This window comes from Phyllobates terribilis, unplaced genomic scaffold (genome assembly GCF_046119375.1).
Source record: "Phyllobates terribilis strain yellow unplaced genomic scaffold, ASM4611937v1 Scaffold_3__8_contigs__length_932513732, whole genome shotgun sequence".
Lineage (NCBI taxonomy): Eukaryota > Metazoa > Chordata > Amphibia > Anura > Dendrobatidae > Phyllobates > Phyllobates terribilis.
Window position 1 is genome coordinate 189,438,227 of NW_027362763.1, and position 23,432 is coordinate 189,461,658.

Consider the following 23,432-nt stretch of genomic DNA (forward strand, 5'->3'; position numbering starts at 1 on the left):
AGATCTCACCGGGTGACCGGTGAGCGCGGTGAAAACAGAGTGACTACCTGTAAATCTGGGTGAGATAATTGTTGCTACTATGGTGACACAATGATCTATTTGAACAATGGCGCTGTCTCGATTAAGCCCCTATACAAACATTCAAGCGTCCCCCCTGACAGCGATCTCCCCCAGTTCCTCCATACACAGGAGCTCTGGACTCCCCCAGAACGAAAAGACCGACCATTAGAAATCCAGCGTTGGATCCACGATATCGGCCGACTTCAGTCTGATCTGTATGGGGGCATTTACTTTTTAATTAGTGGAACAGAAAAAAGTGTGAAAAATCAAAGTTTTATGTTTAATTGGTTATTAATTTTTCATATTTTTCTGGAAGTTGTAAATCTTTCTTGGCCTGGTGTTGGGGGTGATCCCCATTACCAGTCATACAGTGTGAGCAGTGATGCAGAAGCTTTCCCCCATATGCGAGTGAGGTCGTATCCCTGCCTGTAACAGCAGAGGGACCAGACAAGCCGAGTGTGGTGAGCATGAGGTAAGCCTCCTCCACACACAGCGTCCTCAGTGCACTGCCGCCTGGAATGTATTGCAGCTGCCATCCAGCCAGCCCTGCTCTGTGACTGCTGCTGCGTTGGATGCGCTCGGCACTCGACTGCTCACGCCTGCCTCATTTTCAAGTTTTCAGGGTATGGTAACAAAGAGTGGCTCCAGTAGTGAGCTGAGAATAGTGAGCAGTCGTGTCCTGTGTGCAGGTAAGTGTGCAAGTGACGGCTCCCCTGCACCACACAGCACCTAGGCTCCCCAGCTGCCCCTTCCAGCCTGGGAGGCAGCACAATGCACTAGTTTCCTGCAGCATGCTCTGGAGAAGGGGGAAGGGGGATTCTCTGCTTTATATTTCCTAAATATTTCATGAATTCACTCTTTCCCCATTGCAGGCTCCTTCCATGTGCACTGCTGTCTGCTGGGGGTAGTTGCTTGGGCTTCTATGTAAACATGACTGTGCAGGAAGCCATTATCCCTGGCCATGTTGGGGGGCTGCTGACTGTAATTGGGTTACTGGGGGGCTACATTGTGTGTGTGGCTAGAGAAGTTCTCCACACTGTGCTGGGGGGGGGGGGGGGGGGGCTGGGATCATATGCTGGGGGGGGGGGGGGGGGGGATTTACCTATGCACCATAGTTTATAAAACTTCTAAGCATCCCAGTGGTGGTGAGTGTGAGCATTGCATGAGGTTCTGCAGCGGCTGCGCCTGTGACAGCATGGCCTGGGCTGTGCATGTTGCATGTGTGCAGCCGGGTGAAGCTCATGTGTCAGTGATCATGGAGATGGCCTGGCTATAGCCCATTAGTGCTTTGCTTACTTTCCTCCCCTCTGAATTACTTTGTTTCCATCCTGGAGCCCTGGGAGATTACTCTGTATGTGCCGGTCTAGTGATATTATGTATGCACTCAGGTTTTACATCTTTTGTACATATCTTTGTATAGCGGTAACATATTCTGTAGCGCAGAAGTCCTATATTCAGCGATCCGATATTTAGGTATGTACATAGAAACTCATTAGGGCCATAGAAAGTAGATAAAGGGTTATTCCCAAAATATCACGCATTCCCCTATCAAAGCGATTACAGATAATTTATTTATCACAGGAGGGTCCGACTCCTTGGACTCACAGTGATCTTGAGAACAGGGGGTCTTGAATGGAGCAGTGGTGCGCATGCTTGGTCTGTAGTGTACTCATTGTCTATGGATCTATCGGTTCCCAGGTTACAGAGCCCTGTTGTCAAGATCTTTGGGGGTCCCTGCGGTCAGACCCCCTGTGATTAGTAATTTATTTGGGGAATAATGCTTTAAATGGTGTGAATGTTAACCAGATGTCATATGGTGGCTTCCATCACTCATAAGGTATACATTTAGGTGTATTATTTTAACTGGCTTAAGTAAACCTGGGTAAAGTTTCCTTTAGGCCTCCGTAGGCTAATATAACCCTTGTATGTTGTGATCTTTCCCAGCCTGCATGCTAAATGTGATGGGAACATTGGAGCATAATGTATGTTTATAGTTCTCTGCAAAAGACCTCATCTTTGAGAAAAAACACTTCTTAGGCCTTATTCACGTTTCAGTTTTTCGCGTACAAGTTCTACCCATTAATATCTATGGGCTGTTCACATGTTCTTGTATTTCTACAGACCGAGTGGACCGCACTAATACACAGTCATGTCTGATTTTGATTTGATTTTCGGTCTGAGATCGGACCTCAATGCACGGACTGGCCAGCGGGTCTCCCAATATATTCATATATTTCTATGAAGCTGTCATGGTCAGGTCGGGAGACCACCGGCCAGTCCGTGCATTGTGGTCCGATCTCACAACGATTTTATGGACGTCTGAACGATCCCTAACGGTCCGTGAAAAAAATCAGAAAGGTTTTTCACTCACTGATCGGAGAAGCTTGGGAAACTTATGTTTTTTTTTTTTTTTCTTTGTGCATATGATAAAAACTGATGGTAAAACTGACATGCTGCTGAAAATCGGTCAGTTTTTTTTCTGTTGGAGAAATTCACTAACTTCTGACTGAGCCCTTATCCAGACCAGGTTTCTCCGATACATTTTCAGATCCACATATATATTATACCCACTTGCCATCTACTTTGAGAAGACCACCCCCATTAGAAGACCACTTTTCAATGCAATTTTTCAGTGGTCTTCTTGAGGCTTTTCTCTATCTAAACCTGCAATAGTATGAATGTAAGCAAAAAAAATAATATATGTATAATAGTTTAACTATAGAAAATACACCATATGGTTAACTCATTCATTGCTGCACAGGGTTGCGCTTGCGGTGAATGGGTTAAACATAAGTGTGGGGGTTGGGGGGGTGTTAAGGTCGCCATTTGTTCCATGCAGCCTGCTTCCTGGGTCAGACTGTCTCTGGGGACCACATGCCGCTCAGTGGGACAGTCACTGTGAAAAGAGGCAAGTGTCAGCTGTATGCTAATGTGGAGGACAGTATTGTCTGCTGCCTGCCGGGGAGGAGGGGACATTCCACCGGTGTTCAGGACCAGACCCACTTATATCCCTGCCACACACCACGCTGGCCGCCACTGATTGGGGGATGCTGGAGTGATGGCAGGAACAGGAGTGTGGGAGTTATGTGCTCCTGTAATTGGCTGCTGTGAAAATGTCTAATTATTGTCACATGTCCTCGTCTCCGTAGTATGACATTGCAGGCCGTATACAGAGAGGATATACCTAGCTAATTAGCTGGTTATGGATCATCCTCTGATCAGATCATTCTGTACCTGAGCAATCCGCCACAGTTCTGTATTGGCGCACAGAGGAGTGCGTTCATGTTATACCTCCGGCCTGTTCTGTAAATTATCACCGTATGTGACCGATTTATATCACTCTAAAAGGCGAAGGTTGTGACCACAAGTGCAAGGTTTGCACAACTTTTAATTTTTATATGGGCAGGTGCAAATGACCAGTTTCTCTCCATCCAAGAAAATTGGTCTGCTTATGCTAATCAGAGTTTGCTCAGAGTGGGATCCGATTTTCTCGGAGGTGGAGAGAAAAAAAATAAAGCTTCTCTACCTTCTCCATGCAGTCAGCTTGTGAAAATCAGACCGCACTCTGATGTCATCCGAGCGAGTGCCATCCGAAAATCCAAGGCAAATTGTGCATTCTGTGATTTTTATTTTTTTTAGTCTCGGACGTGTGCATAGCCAAATAGAATAACATGGGGATGAGTGCTAGCCACCAAAGCCACAGATAGCGCTTGTCTGATTAAAACAGTCATCTGCACGAGCCCTAATGGGAGTTGCTTTTATGAGCAGTTTTCTAGTATGTTCTCTACTTTGCTTTCTAAGTAGAGTTGGTGCAAATTGATTCACAGAACCGCTTCTGGCAACAGTGTCTGTAGCTGCTGGATGAGAGCCCCAGTGCACTCTCCTACCTGAAAGCATCCGTGGCTCACTTTTTATTAGCCAGCCTGGAACGTCATCATGGCAGCGTGACACGTCATATTGCGCCAGGTTGGCTAATCAAATGAAGAGCTATGGATGCTGGCAGGAAGGAGGCATCTGGCTGGGCTCTCACCTGGCCGCTACAGGTCACTGATGTGTGGAAGTTGGGCTGAGCTGGTGAATTGGTAAGGCTACGTTATTATTTCTGTTCTGTCGGAACAGATAATGTCCAAAATGAATGATCAGAGCTTTCAGAGGGACTTTGAGTATTATATTCATTTGTTATATGCATTATATTAGATACATTCTTACAAGGGCATTTATCTGTCATTTTCAGAACAGAATAGAAAGCGCAGAATGCAGAACTTTTTATTCCATTCTAAAAACGTGCACATAACGGATCCCAGGCGGACGCTAATCACTGAGGTCTCCTTACATCCGTAATGTGACAGATCTGTTCTGGACATTAATTCCATTTGTCTGTTCCTCAAAACAGAACTAACAGAGCGCCTCTGTTTGACCGATACGCCAAAAAAGAGAATATATCCCTTACAGGGGATACATCGCCCAAAGGCCCCATTGTACACAAAAAAAGCATGGATACTGTGCGGTATGCAATTTACTAAATTATCTCAATTGCTTCCCCCTGTTCACATCATGTTAACAGTGTCCATTTATGCTGGAAGTCTACCGATCTACAGGCATATAGGGAAGTACATCATTCAAAGGGGCCAGTGGGGAAAAATTGCACACCCCGGGTAATCTAAGTTTTTTTATTATTATTATTACTATATACTGGGTCATATCAAATACTGCATCATGCTGAGCTATTCCTTACCTTTCTTTATTGCACAGTGACATACACTGACCCAACAGAGGCCAAAATGACACTTCTTCAAATTAATAGAATCCTTAGGCCCATGGGCCAAATCTGGCCCTCTGGGTGGTTTTGTTTGGCCCGCGACACCAGAACAACCACCACCCCTGTGTAGGCCCATTATTCTGCGTGGATGGCTTTGTGGGGCCCATTATTCTGTATACTGGTTGACCCGTGACTTTGTCCAAGTTTTTCATTTTGGCTCTGTGTGTTTGAGCTTGACATCTCTGCCTTAGGATTTGGTGAATATGTACTTAAAGCGTTACACGCTCAATGGAGGCCATTGGTATATATCTCTAACTATACTGTCAAGAGTGTGTCAGATGTGACACAGTCGCTCTGCAGTTGGTTGCAGAAGATATCTTCGTTTGGCATTACAGACACCTTGGGTGTTTCGCTCTAGGACCCAGCGGCTACCTCTTTCCTACTAATTGACACCCTGGCCTGGGTGTTTAAATAGTTTCACTTTGCATCAGGAAGGTGTCGGTGATACTCGCATGTTTCCTTGTGAATGGTTGGAGCTCTCAGACTGCTATCTTCCTCTGTGGTGCTAGGAGGACGCTTGGAGTTACCTTTCTGAAGTTGTCTAAAGCTAAGCTACTTTCCCCCATGTTTGTCTCCCTTGTTGTCTTTAGATGTCAGTAGGGATTGACTAGTGCTCATCCCCCCTTCCCTATTCAGGACCCAGCGGTAGCGAAATACAGGGTTTAGGTCCACGTGCGGCAATTGGTGAGGAACCAATACAGGGACGTTAGTGGACACAAGGTGATATGAGTTCAGCCTAGGAGGTCTCCACTCCCCCCTTTCCCTAGAGTCTGGGCTCCCTTCCCCCCTTCCCTTTGTGTTGCACTTAGTCTTTCACACACCTTACGTGACATATACAGAAGTACAGCTGTGTCGCTTTACTGCAGACTTTATTAAGGATTCGCTTACACTTGCGTGTAAATTGGACCATTGCAATCTGATAAAAAATCTGATTGCTCTCTGACCAGTGTTCTTCAATGAGGCAATGCATTCTGTGTATTTTTTCTCGCATGGTGTAATTTCACTCTGAAATCGGTACAGTGTAAGAAAAAAATCATATGCCACATGGACCATCAGAGTGGCATCCAATTTTTAAGGATACTTTACAATTCTATAGCATAGGAAACTGTAAATAGTCCTATAAATGATTAATAACTGATGAGTAAAAACACGGATTGTACACAGATGACAAGTGAGGAACAATCATCCCACTGTCCTGGATGGGAATGGGACTGCCCTAGTGTGAACGAGCCCTAACAGGTGCTGTTTTTGGTAGTCTGTATTCTGTAAACGGTATTGTCACAAGGGCTTTTCCAGCGCAATGTAATATTGTAAGTGCCGGCATTCAGATTGTATGCATCTACAGCAATACAAAAGGCTTTCTCTTTTTTTTGTCAGAGGCCACTTTGATAAATAAGAACAGGACTGGTTTACATCATTTAGGCTCCTGACGTGCTGAAATATAAACCGGGGTGGCGTCACGTGCACTATTTCTGAATAGGACCCAGAGATATTTGAAACCTTCTTTTGCTACAGGTGTATAATGGTGTCAATCTGGATGAATCTGAGAATGGTCTTGGCATCAAGTTCCTGAAGTCAAAGCACCAGATGACCCTGTGTTTAGGCCAGAGACAGGAAGGTGGTAGCCGCACACGTCTCTCGCTGCTTCATCCAAAGTTCTTCTGCCCGGTCAGGACCTGGAACGATTGTCTGCGTGCTCCCATACCTGAGCCGCATGGCAGCTTGTGTAGTGACACTGCCCACTTGTGGCAACACCACCTAGTGGCTGCATGTGAAATCACAGCATCAACTCCACCGGTTTTTGCTTACTTTTGTCATTATGTATAAAATATAGCAGAGCTGAATTAGTTCTTAAGCTATTTTGGGCTGAGATGTATGATATCCAACTCGAAAATGTAATATCTATATGTACATGCCTGACAAAGTAGACTTTATAGAGCCATATTGAAAAGTCTTCCTCAAAGGGAACCTGTTAGGCGATTCACTCTGTCCAAACCCACAGTAGCATGATTCATGGCCTGACTATACAGTTAAAGACATAGAGATATTATTCCTTGAAACACTTCCACGTTTTAGAGACGATAGACTTTTAAAGGGTGGTCTGAAGTCAAAAATGTATTTTCCTCCTAAATCCCTATCTATTTAGTATCATAATCTAAACTATTTTCTTATATAAGTAAATTAAAAATAGCTATCCTTCCCTAACTATACTATCCAGCTGATTGATGAGATACTCATGCGAAGCATCGTTATGGGCAGAGGCTGCGTTCACTGCTGCATTCTCTGCACCCATCCTGAAACAAAGCGCCATCAACGATGTCTGTTTCATCGGCTGGGCTAGTCCCTGCACGATGTGAACAATGCCACCTTGCGCTCTGTTGTCGGCTCAGTGATGAGCCAGCAACAGAGCGCATTGTCAGAATACCCAGCGTGCAGAGACCATTGACGTCACTTGTGGGTGTGCTGCCTGTCTCTGCACTCTGGATATTCTGACATTGCGCTCTGCTGCCGGCTCTTTACTGCTCATCTAAGCCGACAACAGAGCGCTCGGTGTCATTGTGAAAATCAGTATAGTTATGGAAGAATAGGAAATTTTCAATTAATGTATATTAGAAAATAGTTTAGATTATGGCACTAAATAGATAGGGTTTTAGAATGAAAATTAATTTGGACTTCCGACCACCCCTTTAAAGACTAGTCTGATTCTGCCCCCGGCTGGATCTTGCCAGCACTGTTGCAGGTGATTGACAGGTCTCCCCTTCGTGTGTACATAGGCAGAGACCTGTCGATCACCAGCATGGACAGCGGAGGACTTTGTCTGGTGTCCGGCTATGGTTCCCCCACAGATCTTCAAATTATATTTGATCAGAAAGGCAGGAGCGTGATTGGTTGCTATAGGCAACAGACTGCTTCTCCTTAATACTATGCGGCAGAGTTATCAAAATGACTATTCAGTGGCTTCAGTACTGAGCGTCTCAATACTGCAACCATGACGACTATATCAACCAAAAAGAATTCAGTTGTTTGTTGTGTGGCCAGTGTGTTATACGCACACCCTTATGTCTGCATGTTGTACAGGAACCTGCAGCCAGGTCAGGAAGTAGGGTGTAGGTGTGCCTGTACGGGAGCTCATCACTGACATGTATGCACAACACGTCTCTGTGTAGGTCTGAAAAAGATGAATACTGCCAAGACAGAGGCCAGACGTGTCCATAGTCTGTCTGCTTCATTCAAAGGAATGGCTCTGTCGGGGGTCCCGTTGGAATACAATTTTTTGGTGATTGTGACAGAAGCCCCAATGTAGAGCTCAGCAGAGAGCACTGTATTAATGTGACCCTAGCCTTAAAAGGTTATTATTATCATTTAAGATGGGAAAATTTGAAAAAAAATCTTGTTAAAACAAGCAGCTTGCAAGTTATTTATTATTACAATTTGTCTCTTCTCCCCAAATTCTTTACACTGCAGTCTGTCAGTGGTGGCCGAGCTTCTTTATAAAGAGCTTGTAAGCGGTGCCCTGAAGGGGAGATCGCTGGAGCACACTGTTGGCTCCTGATCACAGCCAGCTAGAGCCCTAATGTGCTTCTGATGCCGCCTCATATAACCGCATTGGGGGCCTAACGTTCGGCCAAAAGCACAACACTGCTGCTGAACCGCCAACATGAAGCTCTTGCCCCCCCCAGCATTCAGAAACTAGGGGGGCTGCGGAGTGTGTTTTCCTAAAAATAAGAGAGCACTAACCCTTTAATGCTGAAAGCTAGTCTCACTAACCAGATAATTCAGAAAAAAATGTTCTGAGTGTCACATATTGTAAAAAGGTATTTTGATCATCATATAAATGGCTCTGATTTTGAAAAATATGGTCAGTTTTCCAAAATTAACAATTTATCTGCCATGACCTCCCCTTTTAAATCAATCAAATTTATCTGTTTTACATGGTTTCCACTGGAGCTATCGTGCTGTAGATCTAGCTTTTACAGGTTAAGCATGTACAGTCACACAAGGGAAAAAAAAACCTGCTATACAGCGCAGTATTGTTACTGTCCTTGGGCAGTAAGGCCTCGCATGCGCAGCTTCCCCTCTTTGCACAGCCAGGAGCAGAGCAGACACAAGGTGCTCATGGGAAATGTAGTTTCCTACAAGCCAGTAGTGGCCACATGGGCCACACAGCAGGAGCGCCCCTTTAAGTGACTGAATAGAGGAAGAGAACCTGACAAACCAAAGGCAGAGAAGATAAATGGCTAGAAGGCCTGTTTCTTACACATGCTCCAGATTAATTTGTGACAAATCGGCTGCAGATGTCACCACAACTTCTCTGGATTTTCATGGCAAAATGTTTAGTTACATGTGTGTTTTTCGGCATATTTTGTTGAGGATTGGCCACAGACTTTATGCATTGCCAGGGTGTAGTCCGTGACGAGTTCCTCCAAAAAAAGATTGACATGATCCTAATTTAAACATCCGCTTTGCATGTCCATTTTCTTGGGGAAATTATTCGCAATATGTCAATGAGATTTGTTGAAAGTCAACTTCATGTCACTATACTCGAGCTGCCTGAACGAAGGGCAAATGGATCAGAATCTGGCTGTATGATTGCAGTCATGTATTTATTTTTTGTCTGAAACGCCACAGCCTGGACTATAGTGAGAGACCTGACTAGTCCCATTTCTCCTCACCTTGATCCAATTGATTGACAGGTCTCTCCCATGTGCGGGGCAGGGAGAAACCTGCTGGGGACCGCAGCAGTCGGCTTTTTCTCTTGCACAGCCAGGCTTGGATTCATGCTGACAGTGTTTCAGGCAGCATGAATGTAGTGAGAGTTTTCTTAGAAGTTTTCCACTACTTTACTTTATCATTGATGACCTATTCTTAGGATAGGTCATCGATGTCTGATCGGCCGGGGTTCTACACCCAGCACCCCCACTGATGAGCTGTTCTTGGTGGCGGTAGCAGGCAAGAAATGCTCAATAGCAAAGCTGCTCCATCTTCTAATAGTGGCTGCGGCAGGGTACTGCACATCCACCTCTATTGATTTGAATACCCTGCCACAGCCACGATCAGAAGACAAAGCAAATTTGCCGCATGAGCGTTCACTCTAAGGCCTCATTGAAATGTCCGTATTGCACGTAGATGTTGTCTGTGGGTACAGATGACGTCCGTGCGCAGTCCCCATTTAACACTGCACAGTATAGAAGAAGATTTGTCATTTATTTATTCATCCATCCGTGAAAAACACTGATGACACCAGGACGGTTTTTTCACGTTTGTGTTTAAACACAGACGTGTGCATGAGACCTAAAGAAGTTTTCTAGCCTGGAAAATTTTCTAAAAAGCATCTGTGTGGGTACTTAGTAGTACATTACAAATTTGCCTGCATTTCCACCACAGGACAAATTGGATATCACACAGTGCCTATAAAAATGAGTAGGTGGTGCGACTGGCCACACAACCAGAACTGCATCCACTCATGCGGCCATTGGTTGCCAAAGGTTTAACAGCCTCAGCTTGAGGCGCTGAATGACCAAGAAAGCCTTAAAAAAAAAAAGTAAAGTACCTGTCTTTAAAAAAGTACCGGTCTATTGTATCCCCTCTTTTTCAACATTTTGCCCCAGGCCTTGTTCTCCTGGTGATAGATATGCTGAGCAGGCGTTTAGCATGGCCATTGGCTCCTGTGCAGCTCTCCTGCACATTGTCCTCACTCTTGAAAAGTAAAGATATCTTTACATGAGATGAGACCAGTTTTTATTTTTGTTTTCAGAAAAAAATGCTGAACAAAATGTCCTATGTAAACATACTTTTTGATCTTCTTAAGCGATGTTCACACGCTCAGTATTTCACATCAGTATTTATAAGCCAAAACCAGGAGTGGGTGATAAATACAGAAGTGGTGATGTGTTTCTATTATACGTTCTCTGATTGTTCCACTCCTGGTTTTGGCTTACAAATACTGAGGTAAAATACTGAACGTGTGAACGTGACCTTACAATTGTCCCTCTTAGATGTCCTAATATGCGAGTGCTGATATCCTCAAATGTATACCTTTCTGGATAGATTGGGGTCAGGAAGGAAGGTATATTTTGAGCACAGTCCAAAATTAGTCGACCTTGACAAAAAAAGGACTGACCTAAAAGTGACAGTTGCCTGCTAATGATGGGTGACAAAGGAGGATACAGGACAGACAGGATCTTCCCAGGATAACATCACGTGGTATGTGTTGGTGTGACACAAACTAGTATGGTTCACAAGTACTAGACAGGTCCAGGCGGTTGTCTGACTTCAGTACAGTCCTCAGTTACTCGGACAGCTGTAATCTCTATTGAAGAATGTGTGCATTTGCCAATTTAAAGGGACTCTGTCAACACAAAATGACTGTGCAAACCAAGCGGAGGTGCTTGGTGCATCATGGCGGGGACAGTCATTTATTTATATATTTATATACACCTTCCACCTTCTTGGTTTCCATTTATCTCCACTCTCCCCTATTCTTTGATTGACAGATCAGGCTTCATAGAGCCAGAGAAGGGTGAAGATAGATGGAAACCAAGCAGGTGGGAAAGTGTATATAGATGATTGGCCCCGTCATGATGCAGAGAGCGCCAGTACTTGATTTGCACAATAATTCTGTGCTGACAGAGTTCCTTTAAAAGGGAACGTGTCATATCCAATAATATTAACCTGCAGATGTAGGGTTAATCTGCAGGTTAATAATGTTACGAAGGTGCCCAGCCTCAGTACTGAAAGTGCAGCACCTGAGAGAAAATTAACTTCTATCTTCTCTGGAGCTGCCGGCATTCAGTTATGAGGGCATGCCCAGAGCAATTACAGTCACCGCTCACAGCACTAAGAGCGGCAGCTGTAAGCACACCCCGGCACTGACTGACAACCGGCTCTGTACTGTTGTACTGCTGAGCCGGCTGTCAGTCAGTGCTGGGGTGTGGGTACAGCCTCCACTCAGTGCTGCGAGCGGTGACTGTACTTGCTCTGGGCATGCCTTCATGGCTGAAAGCCGGCGGCTCCCAAGATAGAAGTTCATTTTCTCCTGGGTACCCCACTTTCAGTAACTGTGGCTGGGCACCTTAAAAGCTCTTTTACCACACCGATTAATCCCATATCTGTAGGTTAATAACATATACAGACCTGAGAAATTCCCTTTAAAGGGAACCTGTCACCTTGTAGTACGCTATTTACCTGCAGATATGGAGCCTTACTGGAAGACAATGAACTTTTATCCTCCTGGATGCTGCTGACTTTGCACCACCACTGTTCAGAAATTATTGATATTTTAGCAATTTGCCATCTCTTTCCATGATGAAAATTTCCCTGTGTTATATTTTCCCCTTTTTTTTTTAAGCGAAAACTGAAAAAGCCTAAAAAAGAGATAAGTATATTACTATACACAGTTTCATCACCACATGAATTTCGTACACGCATGACAGTATATTGCTATTAATAAACTTTAGCCGCACCCATTTGATGTTTTTTATTTTTCCAAAGTTGTCAAAGATGAAAATGATAACTATTGCTGCGCTCTTAAGTATAGTGCACACGACTTGGTCCATTTTTCTCCACTTTCATATATATATATATATATATATATATATATATATATATATATATATATATATATATATATATATATATATATATATATATATATATATATATATATATATATATATATATACCACTTATTTGCACGCTAGTGTGTTTCCTCTATACATGCATAACATGCCAGAATTTTTAGGTGTCGCGTTTTCTTCACCGAGCCTTAGAATCCTATTTTTAGGTTTGGATTGACAGTAGCACCTCCCACCCCTTGTCTGATTTATTTATTTTTTTTAAATGTACATTTAACAAATGAGATCAATTGCTGGAATATTGTAATGTGAAGTAGAATGCAGCCATTATTAGCTAAATATGTTCCTTGCAACGACTAATCTCGCCTCCTTCTCCCTGGTCTCTATAGAGATCAGACAATGTCTAGCTAATCAAAGCTCCAACACTGAGGATCGGCAGCCATACATATTAGCACTTACCTCTGTAGGCTCTAGGTGCTAATTAAAATTGATTAAAGGTCTATTAACTTTTTTTTTTTTTTTTTTTTTTTTTTTATCCCCTATCCAGGCGAGGCTTTCCTTCCATTCATTGTGTAGCTTATGGGACTACAGCTCTTGGCTTTGTTTGACAGTCCTATAGACAATGAATGGAGCAGAGGCAGAGTATGTGCACCTCCCCTCCATTCTGCAGAGCTCCCAGAAGCCAGCAAGTTATCCTCTATCCAACAGTTGGGGAGTAACCCTTTAAGGAAGAAATCCAGCACTCTTCCATGTTAAAAACATTAAACATCAATTTATTTCATATTTAAAAAGTTTTGATCCCCCTTAAAAAAAAAAAAAAAAAAATACAGGACAGACCACAAAGAAAAAACTACTGATGTGTTTCAAACCCAATTTTTAGTCACCGCTATAATAAAGAACCATCCATAGGTTTAAAACGCAGCATTTAAGTTGTTAAATGGCAGTGATCGGCGCTAGCTCCAGCTGCTGCTGTTACAGGTAAGTGCCGGCTGTGTTACACGGCCCTTTACAAGGAGGCGACATGTGACGTACTATTACATTATTTGTCAAAAATCCCCATGAGGCAGTTGGCAAATACTGTATTAGTAGTCAGTTTCCTTCCTAACTCCACGTTGTGTTTTTTTTCTGCAGCTGCGTCAAAAATGCAGGTTTTCCTTCGTTTTTTGATGCATTTTTGCAGCGTTTTTTTCATTGTCCTTCTGTCACTATTTAGGCATGTGCATAAAGTTCTGTGAAAAAAAAAATCCCATTCTATTTTGCCATCAAAAATGCTGCAAAAAACGCAGGTGCGGTTTTTACAGTGTTTTTTTTTCACCACCCATTACTTCCTATGGGTGAAAAAATGCTGCAAAAACGCTGAAAGAAGTGACACGCTCTATTTTCCAAAAACACAAGCAAGGCAGAAAATACGCAGCAAACAAAAAGCAACATGTGAACAGAGAATTCTGGTTTCTCATAGACTTTGCTGGTACTGCAAAACACGGCTGAAAGTTTGCATAAAAATCTGCTGCAAAACACAGCGTGTGTGAACATAGCATTCCTGAAATGTAGAAACCTTTATGGCTTAAACTAGTCCCGGTATTAAGAGTTTATATGATCAAATTTGTTTTTATCCTTTCATTCATTCATTCAGTGTTTATAATTTTGACAATTGTACTTTGAATCCACATACTTCTGGCTCTCACTGAAACCTGGATCCAGCAGTCGGACAGCACCGCCCCTGCAGCTCTCTCCTGTGGTGGCCTACATTTCTCTCATACTCCGCGACCTGACAACAGATCAGGTGGAGGTGTTGGTCTGCTTCTTTCAACAAAATGTACTTTTCAGGTTATCCCCCCTGTACCTTCCCTTATCTTCCCTTCTTTTGAGGCCCACACAGTCAGACTCTACCGGCCCTTCTCCCTGCGAGTGGCGGTTGTCTATCACCCTCCAGGTCCCCCCCGTCAATTCCTGGATCACTTTGCTGCCTGGCTTCCAAATTTTCTATCCTGCGACATCCCCACGATAATCATGGGAGACTTTAACATCCCAATTGGCGATCCTCTTTCCCCATCTGCCGCTCACCTTTTATCACTAACCTCCTCCTTCGGCCTTTCACAGCTTGCTAATTCTCCTACACATGAGGACGGGAACACATTGGGTCTGATCTTCTCCCGGCTTTGCTCAGTACATGACTTTACTAACTCTCCCCTTCCACTCTCTGACCATAATCTTCTTTCATTCTCTGTCAAGAACTGTGACTCTACTCAAGACACTCCCACCATCCACACTTATAGAAATTTACGCGCCATTAACACCCAGAAATTTATAAAAAGGTTGCAATCATCATTGGCCCCAATCTCCTCCCTCTCATGTCCCGACTTTGCATTGAAGCATTATAACAAAATAATGCTATGCGCCCTGGATGAAGCCGCACCTCCTACACAAAGAAAAATTCGGCAACCCTGGCACACGCCTCAAACACGTCTTCTCCAGAGGTACTCCAGGTGCGCTGAACGGCTGTGGAGAAAATCAAATCTGCCCGAAGATTTCCTCCATTATAAATTTATGCTGAAAACATATAACTCTGCCCTTCACCTCTCCAAACAAACCTACTTTAACAACCTCATAATCTCACTTTCCAATAATCCTAAACGACTCTTTGACACGTTTCATTCTCTCCTCAATCAAACAACACAGGCCCCGACCACCGACCTCAGCGCTGACGATCTGGCCAATTATTTCAAAGAAAAAATTGACCATATCCGACAGGAAATTTTCTCCCAATCCCCAAATGTTATGCATGCTCTCCCCCGCCACATTGTATCTTGCTCATTTTCTGACTTCGAACCAGTCACGGAAGATGAAGTGATCAGGCTCCTTGCATCTTCTCGCCCTACCACCTGCACCAGTGACCCTATTCCCTCACATCTCCTTCAGTCCCTTGCTCCAGCTGTCACCACTCACCTAACTAAAATTTTCAACCTTTCCCTCTCATCTGGTATCTTTCCCTCTTCTTTTAAACACGCCAGCATACAACCATTACTTAAAAAACCATCCCTCGACCAGAACTGCACGGCCAACTACAGACCTGTTTCCAATCTTCCCTTTATCTCTAAACTCCTGGAACGCCTGGTCCATTCCCGTCTAATCCGCTATCTCTCAGACAACTCTTTTCTTGACCCTTTACAATCTGGTTTCCGCTCTTTACATTGTACTGAAACTGCCCTCACTAAAGTCTCTAATGATTTACTAACAGCTAAATCTAATGGTCACTACTCCCTGCTGATTCTCCTGGATCTCTCTGCAGCATTCGACACTGTGGATCACCAGCTCCTGCTCACTATGCTCCGCTCTATAGGCCTCAAAGACACTGTTCTCTCCTGGTTCTCCTCTTATCTCTCTGACCGCTCCTTCTCTGTGTCTTTTGCTGGCTCCTCCTCCTCCCTACTTCCTCTTACTGTCGGGGTTCCTCAAGGATCAGTCCTAGGCCCCCTTCTTTTCTCCTTATACACCGCTCCTATTGGACAAACAATCAGTAGATTCGGTTTTCAGTACCTTCTCTATGCTGATGATACGCTGATGACACCCAATTATACACCTCTGCTCCGGACATCACCCCTGCATTACTACAAAAGACCAGTGATTGTCTTTCTGCTGTGTCTAACATCATGTCCTCCCTCTGCCTAAAACTGAATCTGTCAAAAACTGAACTACTCGTCTTTCCTCCCTCAACTAACCTACCTGTGCCCAATATTGCCATTTCCGTTTGTGGCTCAACCATTACTCCCCAGCAACAAGCCCGCTGTCTTGGGGTCATTTTTGATTCAGATCTTTCTTTCACTCCTCACATCAAATCACTCGCTCGTTCATGTCATTTACACCTCAAAAACATCTCAAGAATCAGGACTTTTCTCACCTTTGACTCAGCAAAAACTGTTACTGTAGCTCTTATTCATTCTCGTCTTGACTATTGCAACGCTCTACTAATCGGTCTCCCTCTTACTAAACTCTCCCCTCTCCAATCCATTCTGAACGCAGCAGCCAGGATCATATTCCTCGCCAACCGCTACACCGATGCCTCTTCCCTGTGCCAGTCATTGCAATGGTTACCCATCCAATATAGAATTCAATTTAAACTTATCACGCTTACCCACAAAGCGCTCCATGCTTCAGTACCCCCCCTACATCTCCTCCCTTGTCTCAGTCTACCACCCTACACGTGCCCTCCGTTCTGCAAATGACTTAAAACTAAAATCCTCCATAATCCGAACTTCCCACTCTCGTCTCCAAGATTTCTCGCGTGCTGCGCCAATTCTTTGGAATGCACTACCCAGGACAGTTCGATTAATTCCCAATACCCACAGTTTCAAGCGAACCCTAAAAACACATTTCTTTAGACTGGCGTATCGCCTAAACACTATCTGTCCGTCCCAGTTTTCCCCATATTAAAATCTAATTCAACTTCGGGTTCATACCAACCATGCACATAATAGCCTCGGTCAGGACAGCACACATACTGGCTGACGACCAGTCCATGTATTATTATTTATCCTATTCAGTATATCAAGGCTGCATTATACAATATATGTACATTCTACCTTTTGTGTCTCCCCCATTTCCTCATAGACTGTAAGCTTGCCAGCAGGGCCCTCACTCCTTTCGATATGAGATATGCTTATTCTGTATTGTCTGTATATGTCCTCCCTAAAATTTGTAAAGTGCTGCGGAATATGTTGGCGCTATAAAAATAAAAACTTATTATTATTATTATTATTATTATTATTATTATTATTATTATTATCAAAATATTCCCGACAACTTGTGGTAAAGCTTTTCATAGCTTCCCTGCTCTTACAATAAAGAACCCTTGTCTGTGGTGGTGATAATCAGATCTTATTTCATCTTTATGTACAGATGTCCAACTGTCCCCACCACAGGCCTAGGTGTAAAGAGATCAGTAGAAAGTTCTCTGTGCTGTCCCCTCGTATATTGTAATAAGCCCCTAAGTCTTCGTTTTTTCCAAACTGAATAACTCTAAGTTTCATAACTAATGCCATTGTACACAATATTTTATTTGTGTAGCCTGACTAGTGCCCTGTATAGCGGCTAACACTGTCCTTCTAATCCGTGTCGGATTGGGCTGCCAAGGGCCCACTCCAGGGCCCCACTTTTCAGCTGCATTCAAATGTGACATTATTTTTAATTGCAAATGTATATAACAATGAACTGGATAGATTGTAAATAAATAAGATGCTGCCATTGTCTGTACATAGTGATTCATGTATATTTGTGCCAAGTACTGCTCATATAAGAGGGTGGTGGCCCACCGGAGGATTCTCCTAGCTCCTGTGGGCCAGTCCAAGGCTTCTTCTTATGATCATCTGTATCTCTTCAGGTACATTCCATGATTTTATTGACGTCAGCAGCTGCCTGGCACTGGTCACTAAAGTTAAAGGGGGTTTCCTCTTCCAGATAAGTATTTTCCACAAGCGCAGTTGTGTGTTTTTTTTAAATACATTTTCTTTACTCATCATTCCCAGGTCCAGCTCTGAGTCTCTGCAGCTGGTCCCAACGTCTGTCAATGTCTGCAGGGCTCATGTCATGTCGAGAGTGCTGCAGACAATCAGTGAGCGCAGAAGACAGCACAAGCTACTCGGAGCCGCTGAGCTCACTGAAACACTGCAGCTTTATCGACGTGACGCCAGCACTGCAGACAATAACAGACACCGTGTGTAGTTGTGGAGACTCAGTGCTGGACCAGGGGAGAGTGAGTATAGAACAGTTTCTTTGTTTTTTAAATTAACTGTGGTTGTAGAAAAAAAACATTTTGGAAGCAGAAAACTCCTTTAAAGCAGGAGTGGGCAATTAAATTTTTCTATGGGGACCACTTGAGACCGTGACTGTTGTGGAGGGCTGAACCAATAAGCTGAAATTTAATTCTGCTCAATATTAATATTAACATACTAATTATAATTATTTTATACTAATTATAATTATTTTACATCCCCCTATATATACGATCACACACAACCTCCACATACCCTCCTATATATGGTATGAGCCCCCATATAGCCTCCTATATACAGTATGAGCCCCCACATAGCCTCCCATATACATGCAAGCATCCCATACACATATGAAAAAAAACAAAACATACTCGCCTCGCTCATGTTCCCCCAGCAAGCACTCTGCTCCGGTCTCCTGCACACTGACTCAGTAAGCAGATGCCATGAAGTGACGTCATTGCATGATGGCTCAGTCGCACACACTGATCGATGGAAGAAGGAGCCAACGACTCCGTCCTCCACCAATCTATATCCCAAAGATGCGGATAGCGGTGGCGGCGGATATGCGGCAGGTGAGGGCATGGTGTGGTCTGTGGCTGTCTCGGGCCAGATTGGAACAGCCACAGGGCTGGATGTAGCCCTCAGGCCACAGTTTGCCAACTGTGCTGTAAAGCATTAGACCGCCCATCTTTTACATTTTTTTTTTTTATAGCATATTCACAGGAAAAAATTTAAATTTGGATTACATTTACCCCAGACTGAAAGCTGGCAAAAACAAAACGGGCGTTCAAGTAGTTTATCAAAAGGGAGCAAAGTGGTTGTGCATCATACTTGCCAAACGTAAGTATCATGCACACGGAGTTCCTTTAACTAGGTACTATGTAGGCATGCAGGGCTGTGGAATCGGAGTCGTGGAGTTGCTGTCCATTTTGTTGGAGTCTGGACCGACTCCAACTCCTATAATATATAATAAATTGGGTACAGTAGTTCAATGCAGTTTGTGGAGAATATTTTTTTCATAAGAATTTGGGAAAGTTATGAAATGTCCTATAAATGTCTGTCCTATTCCTGATCTAAGGGTCTAGACTTTTAGCTGAGATGAATCTGTGCTACTGTAAATTTATGACATTAACAAGAGCCATGTATGAGGGAGTCGTAGTCGGTGTCAAGGAAATTGAGGAGTCGGAGTTGAAAATTTGGCTTACCGACTCCACAACCCTGTAGGCATGGGCACTTTATATGCTGCTGTCAGTATTGTGCACTATGTAGGCATGGGCATGCCATATGCTGCGGGCGGTATGGTGCACTATGTAGGCATTGACACGTCATGGTACAGGCGGTATGGTGCACTATGTAGGCATGGACACGTCATGGTACAGGCGGTATGGTGCACTATGCAGGCATGGGCACGTCATGATACAGGCGGTATGGTGCACTATGCAGGCATGGGCACGTCATGATACAGGCGGTATGGTGCACTATGCAGGCATGGGCACGTCATATGGTCCAGGCGGTACGGTGCTTTCATACAGGTCAATAATTTTTCAGAAAGAATAGCTTATTATAATGAAACATCACCGTTTATTTTTTCTGTTAGATTCAAATGAAGTCCAATAGTCCCAAGATCTTACCTAGTAACTTATAAGTATAATTTACAGCTCTTCTCTTCTGGATAAATGTCAAGGTGATTGGACCTGTTATCTGTGTGCGCTATAGGAGACGGCTGAGGTGGGGAGGGTCCAAGGTGGGGAGGTCCCTCCATTCTTGTAATAATGGTCACTGAAATTGTATAATGATGCATAATGTGGAGCTTTGGAGTTATTCTCCTATGTCTGTTACCAGTCCGTCCATTGCTGCAGACATACTGAAAATGAAAGTCAGTTGGCATCTATAATACCGATCATTGTGAAACTATGAAGTTTGAACCCTGGTATATCCCACGCATAGCACACAGCGCTCTCCCTACATGGTAGATGATTGTCGTTAGCATCCTGAGGCCATTTGTGTTCCCCAGCCCCCTGGAGCACACGTAAGATTTTCCTGATGGCCATGTGCACTGTTTACTCCATAGAAACTTCCGCGGGATTATTGAGCCTCTGACATCTGTTCTCTTTCAGGGCTTGATGACCAGTTAACGGCGCTCTTCAATTGCTTGTAAAAAATCACCAAAGAGACATTTCTTCAGATCCACTGAACGTGAATGCTGAGCTCCAAATGGTAAGTAGGGCATTATCCGTAAAGGGACCTGCAGCCGAAACATCTGAAGGCAAGCAGAGTTTAACCTTTTTTTTGGGGGGGGTTGAGTTGCTAAATTGCTGTCATGAAAACCTTCAACCCCCTAAAGGCTTACATTCAAGCTAATAATTCATGAAATTGCACTTAAAGCAAGGAGTGCAATAATCGGGGCCGTTAAATCGCCATGTAATTCCTCTCTTATCATAGTGTTTCCTACATATCTGTAGGATGGAGTCCCCCATGTTCTTCTTTGTACAGATGATGGAGCATTAGAAAGCACCTTTGCATCAATCAATAGGGCAAGCAAATATAAGATACTTTGTAATAAATGTTATCAGACCACTATGCTTCCTACTTAACTGAATGATCCACTTCTTTCTTTCTCCACTGCATCCCGACACATCAATCGCTCTGAAATACTGCAAAGATCCATCTTGTCCAAAACAAACTCACTGAAGTATCAGGTTACAGCTCCTATTAAAGTCTACTGAAATGAAGGAGTTGCAGAGCGAGGCAGTGACCCAGACACACATTGTGCAGCCGCTTCTAATATTTATATCTCGATCTGTGCTGGATTCACAGATACTCTGCTGAGTTCTACTGTATAATGTCCTGTAAGCTTCTGCATCTTCAGTCTGTGTGTAAGGTTGTGTTCACAGATCTGTGTTGTAGAGAGAGGCAGTGACACAGATAAACATTGTGCAGCAGCTTCTAGTAAGTGATTTATCTCGCCCTGTGCTGGATTCACAGATACACTGCTCACTTCTAATGTATAATGTCCTCTAAGCTTCTGCTTCTTCAGTCTGTGTGTAAGGTTGTGTTCACACATTCGTATGAGGGTTACCATCCAAAAGAAACTGATTTTTTTTTTCAGGTTGTCATCCTTATTGCTTCCATTATTTATATTTTTTCACTGAAATATGTAGACTGTGAGTTTATTTTATCCATTGACTCTTAGCAATGGTTCTGTTATAAATGGAGGAAACTCGGATGTAACACTGAATTGGAAAGTCTGTCTTCATTGGGTCTTGATCCCCATAGACTTTAATCCCTGAGAAAACGGATGATAGGACCTGTTCTGAGTCTCAAGGACCAGAGACACAGGCCTGTTTCTAAAACCTGATGTGTGTATGGTTCAGTGAAAGTCCACGTGTCCTTGTGTGGACTTATTTGAGTTTCAGTCACTGAATTCTTCACTTTGACCCTTAGGGATTAATCACACGCTTCGTTTTTGCTGCTGAAAAATACAATTCAGTATTTACAGCAGATTTTTTTTTGCTACAAAAAGTGTGGACAGGAAAAATGTGTAAAATGCCTGCATTTTTGCTTGGGTTCTGATGTATTTTTTACCTGTTTTTTTATTTTTTCCCCCCATTCATTCGAATAGATGAAAATGCTGCAAAAAACAAAGAGTTGACATGCTGCAGATTTTGAAAAATAACCCTTTGAAGTTTCAAGTTTTCAAGTAAAAAAATAAACAGCGTATGCACGAGATTTCCTAAATCTTATTTACTTTGCTGGTACTGTAAAATATTGCATTTTTTCCGTGGCAAAAAAACACAGAAAAAAAACCCGTTAAGAATGCAACATGTGAACAAGCCCTTACAGTACGAGCTGAGTGAATGAGATTTCTGAAATCTTCTGCACACGCTGGTTATATTTTCCTTGCAGATTTGAGCCATTAGTGCATTTTTTTCAAATTTGCGGTATATCATTTTTTTTCACCCAAATAAATCTGAAAAAAAAAGGCGACAAAAACTCATCGAAAAGGCCTGTACTTTCTGCAGCGTTTCTCCTGCTAACACTTTTGTATTTGCTGCAGAAAAATCTACTTGTGCACGTACTGTATTGTGTTTTTGTCTATGGAGCTTACAGGCCTGTGTGCTTTGTTTTCTTCGCATATTTACTATGTGTTTGACTGTAAGAACTGAGTTCAGTGATTGGAAGGGGCCATATTGTATTTTCACTCATGATCTGTGATTGGAAGTTTACTGTAGACTTTTCTCATTACATGATTGGAAATGTGGAAGTTGATTCTTTGAAAAGCAGAAATGACGATAGCCGATGACTGCTTGTGAAAAGTGTTAGTGGCGCGCTCTCTGCCATGATGTAATCTCTTTATACGTGGCTTCTAGTGTGTCACACGTGACTGACTGGTAATTGTGTCTAGTAATGGTCTTTATGGCATGTTCAGACGTCCGTGCAAATCTGTCGATCTCTTACCGCCATGCCCGGACTGGCCGCGGGTCTAATGACTGGAGGATGACAGCTTCATATATTTCTATGAGGCGGTCATGCTCGGGTCGGGAGGTCCACGGCCAGTCCCTTCATTGCAGTACGAGATCAGGGGATTTAGATTGTGAGCCCCAATGGGGACAGTACCCATAATGTCTGAAAAGCGCTGTGGAATTAATGGCGCTATATAAGAGAGTAAAATCTCTCATTAATTATATATAACTAATTGCTCAGGTGATATGGATTTGGCTATTAGAGAGCATCCAGCACCTTTATCCCAAATTATAGTGCATAGGAGGAACAGCCAAAAATTTACTTTAAGTTTTTGCAGTCTAAGCCAAAGACTTACTTTAGGCAGATTTCACAGGATAAAAAATTTGGCTGCTAATTGATATCTGTCTTCATCATTAAGACCTGCAGGCGATGGGATTAATGTGGGTGCAGAAGTACACCTCTATTACGCTTTTTTAAAAAAGGTCCTAAAACTGAATATTCTCTATTCTGAGAGGGGCAGGAGTCTTGCAATAAACAGTGTACCTGGACTCTAGAGTTACTAATAATATTTATTATTATAGCACCATTAATTTCATGGCGCTTTACATGTTTAAAAGGGGTATACATAGCAAACAACAAGTACAAACATTTTGAACAAAAACGAGTCAGCAACTGGTACAGGAGGAGCGAGGACGCTGCCCGCGAGGGCTCACAATCTACAGGGAATGGGTGAGGATACAGTAGGTG

General features: G+C 43.3%; 1 protein-coding gene across 1 annotated transcript in view; it reads left to right on the forward strand.

The window, feature by feature from the left end:
* Window positions 1-548: 548 nt before the first annotated feature.
* Window positions 549-23,432, forward strand: part of TFDP2 (transcription factor Dp-2) — a 78,166-nt gene continuing 55,282 nt past the window's right edge. The window contains exons 1-2 of the mRNA XM_073674382.1: window positions 549-749; window positions 20,339-20,438. Of these exons, the coding sequence (XP_073530483.1) occupies window positions 20,436-20,438 (3 nt within the window). The 5' untranslated portion in view covers window positions 549-749; window positions 20,339-20,435. The remainder of the gene's footprint in view (window positions 750-20,338; window positions 20,439-23,432) is intronic.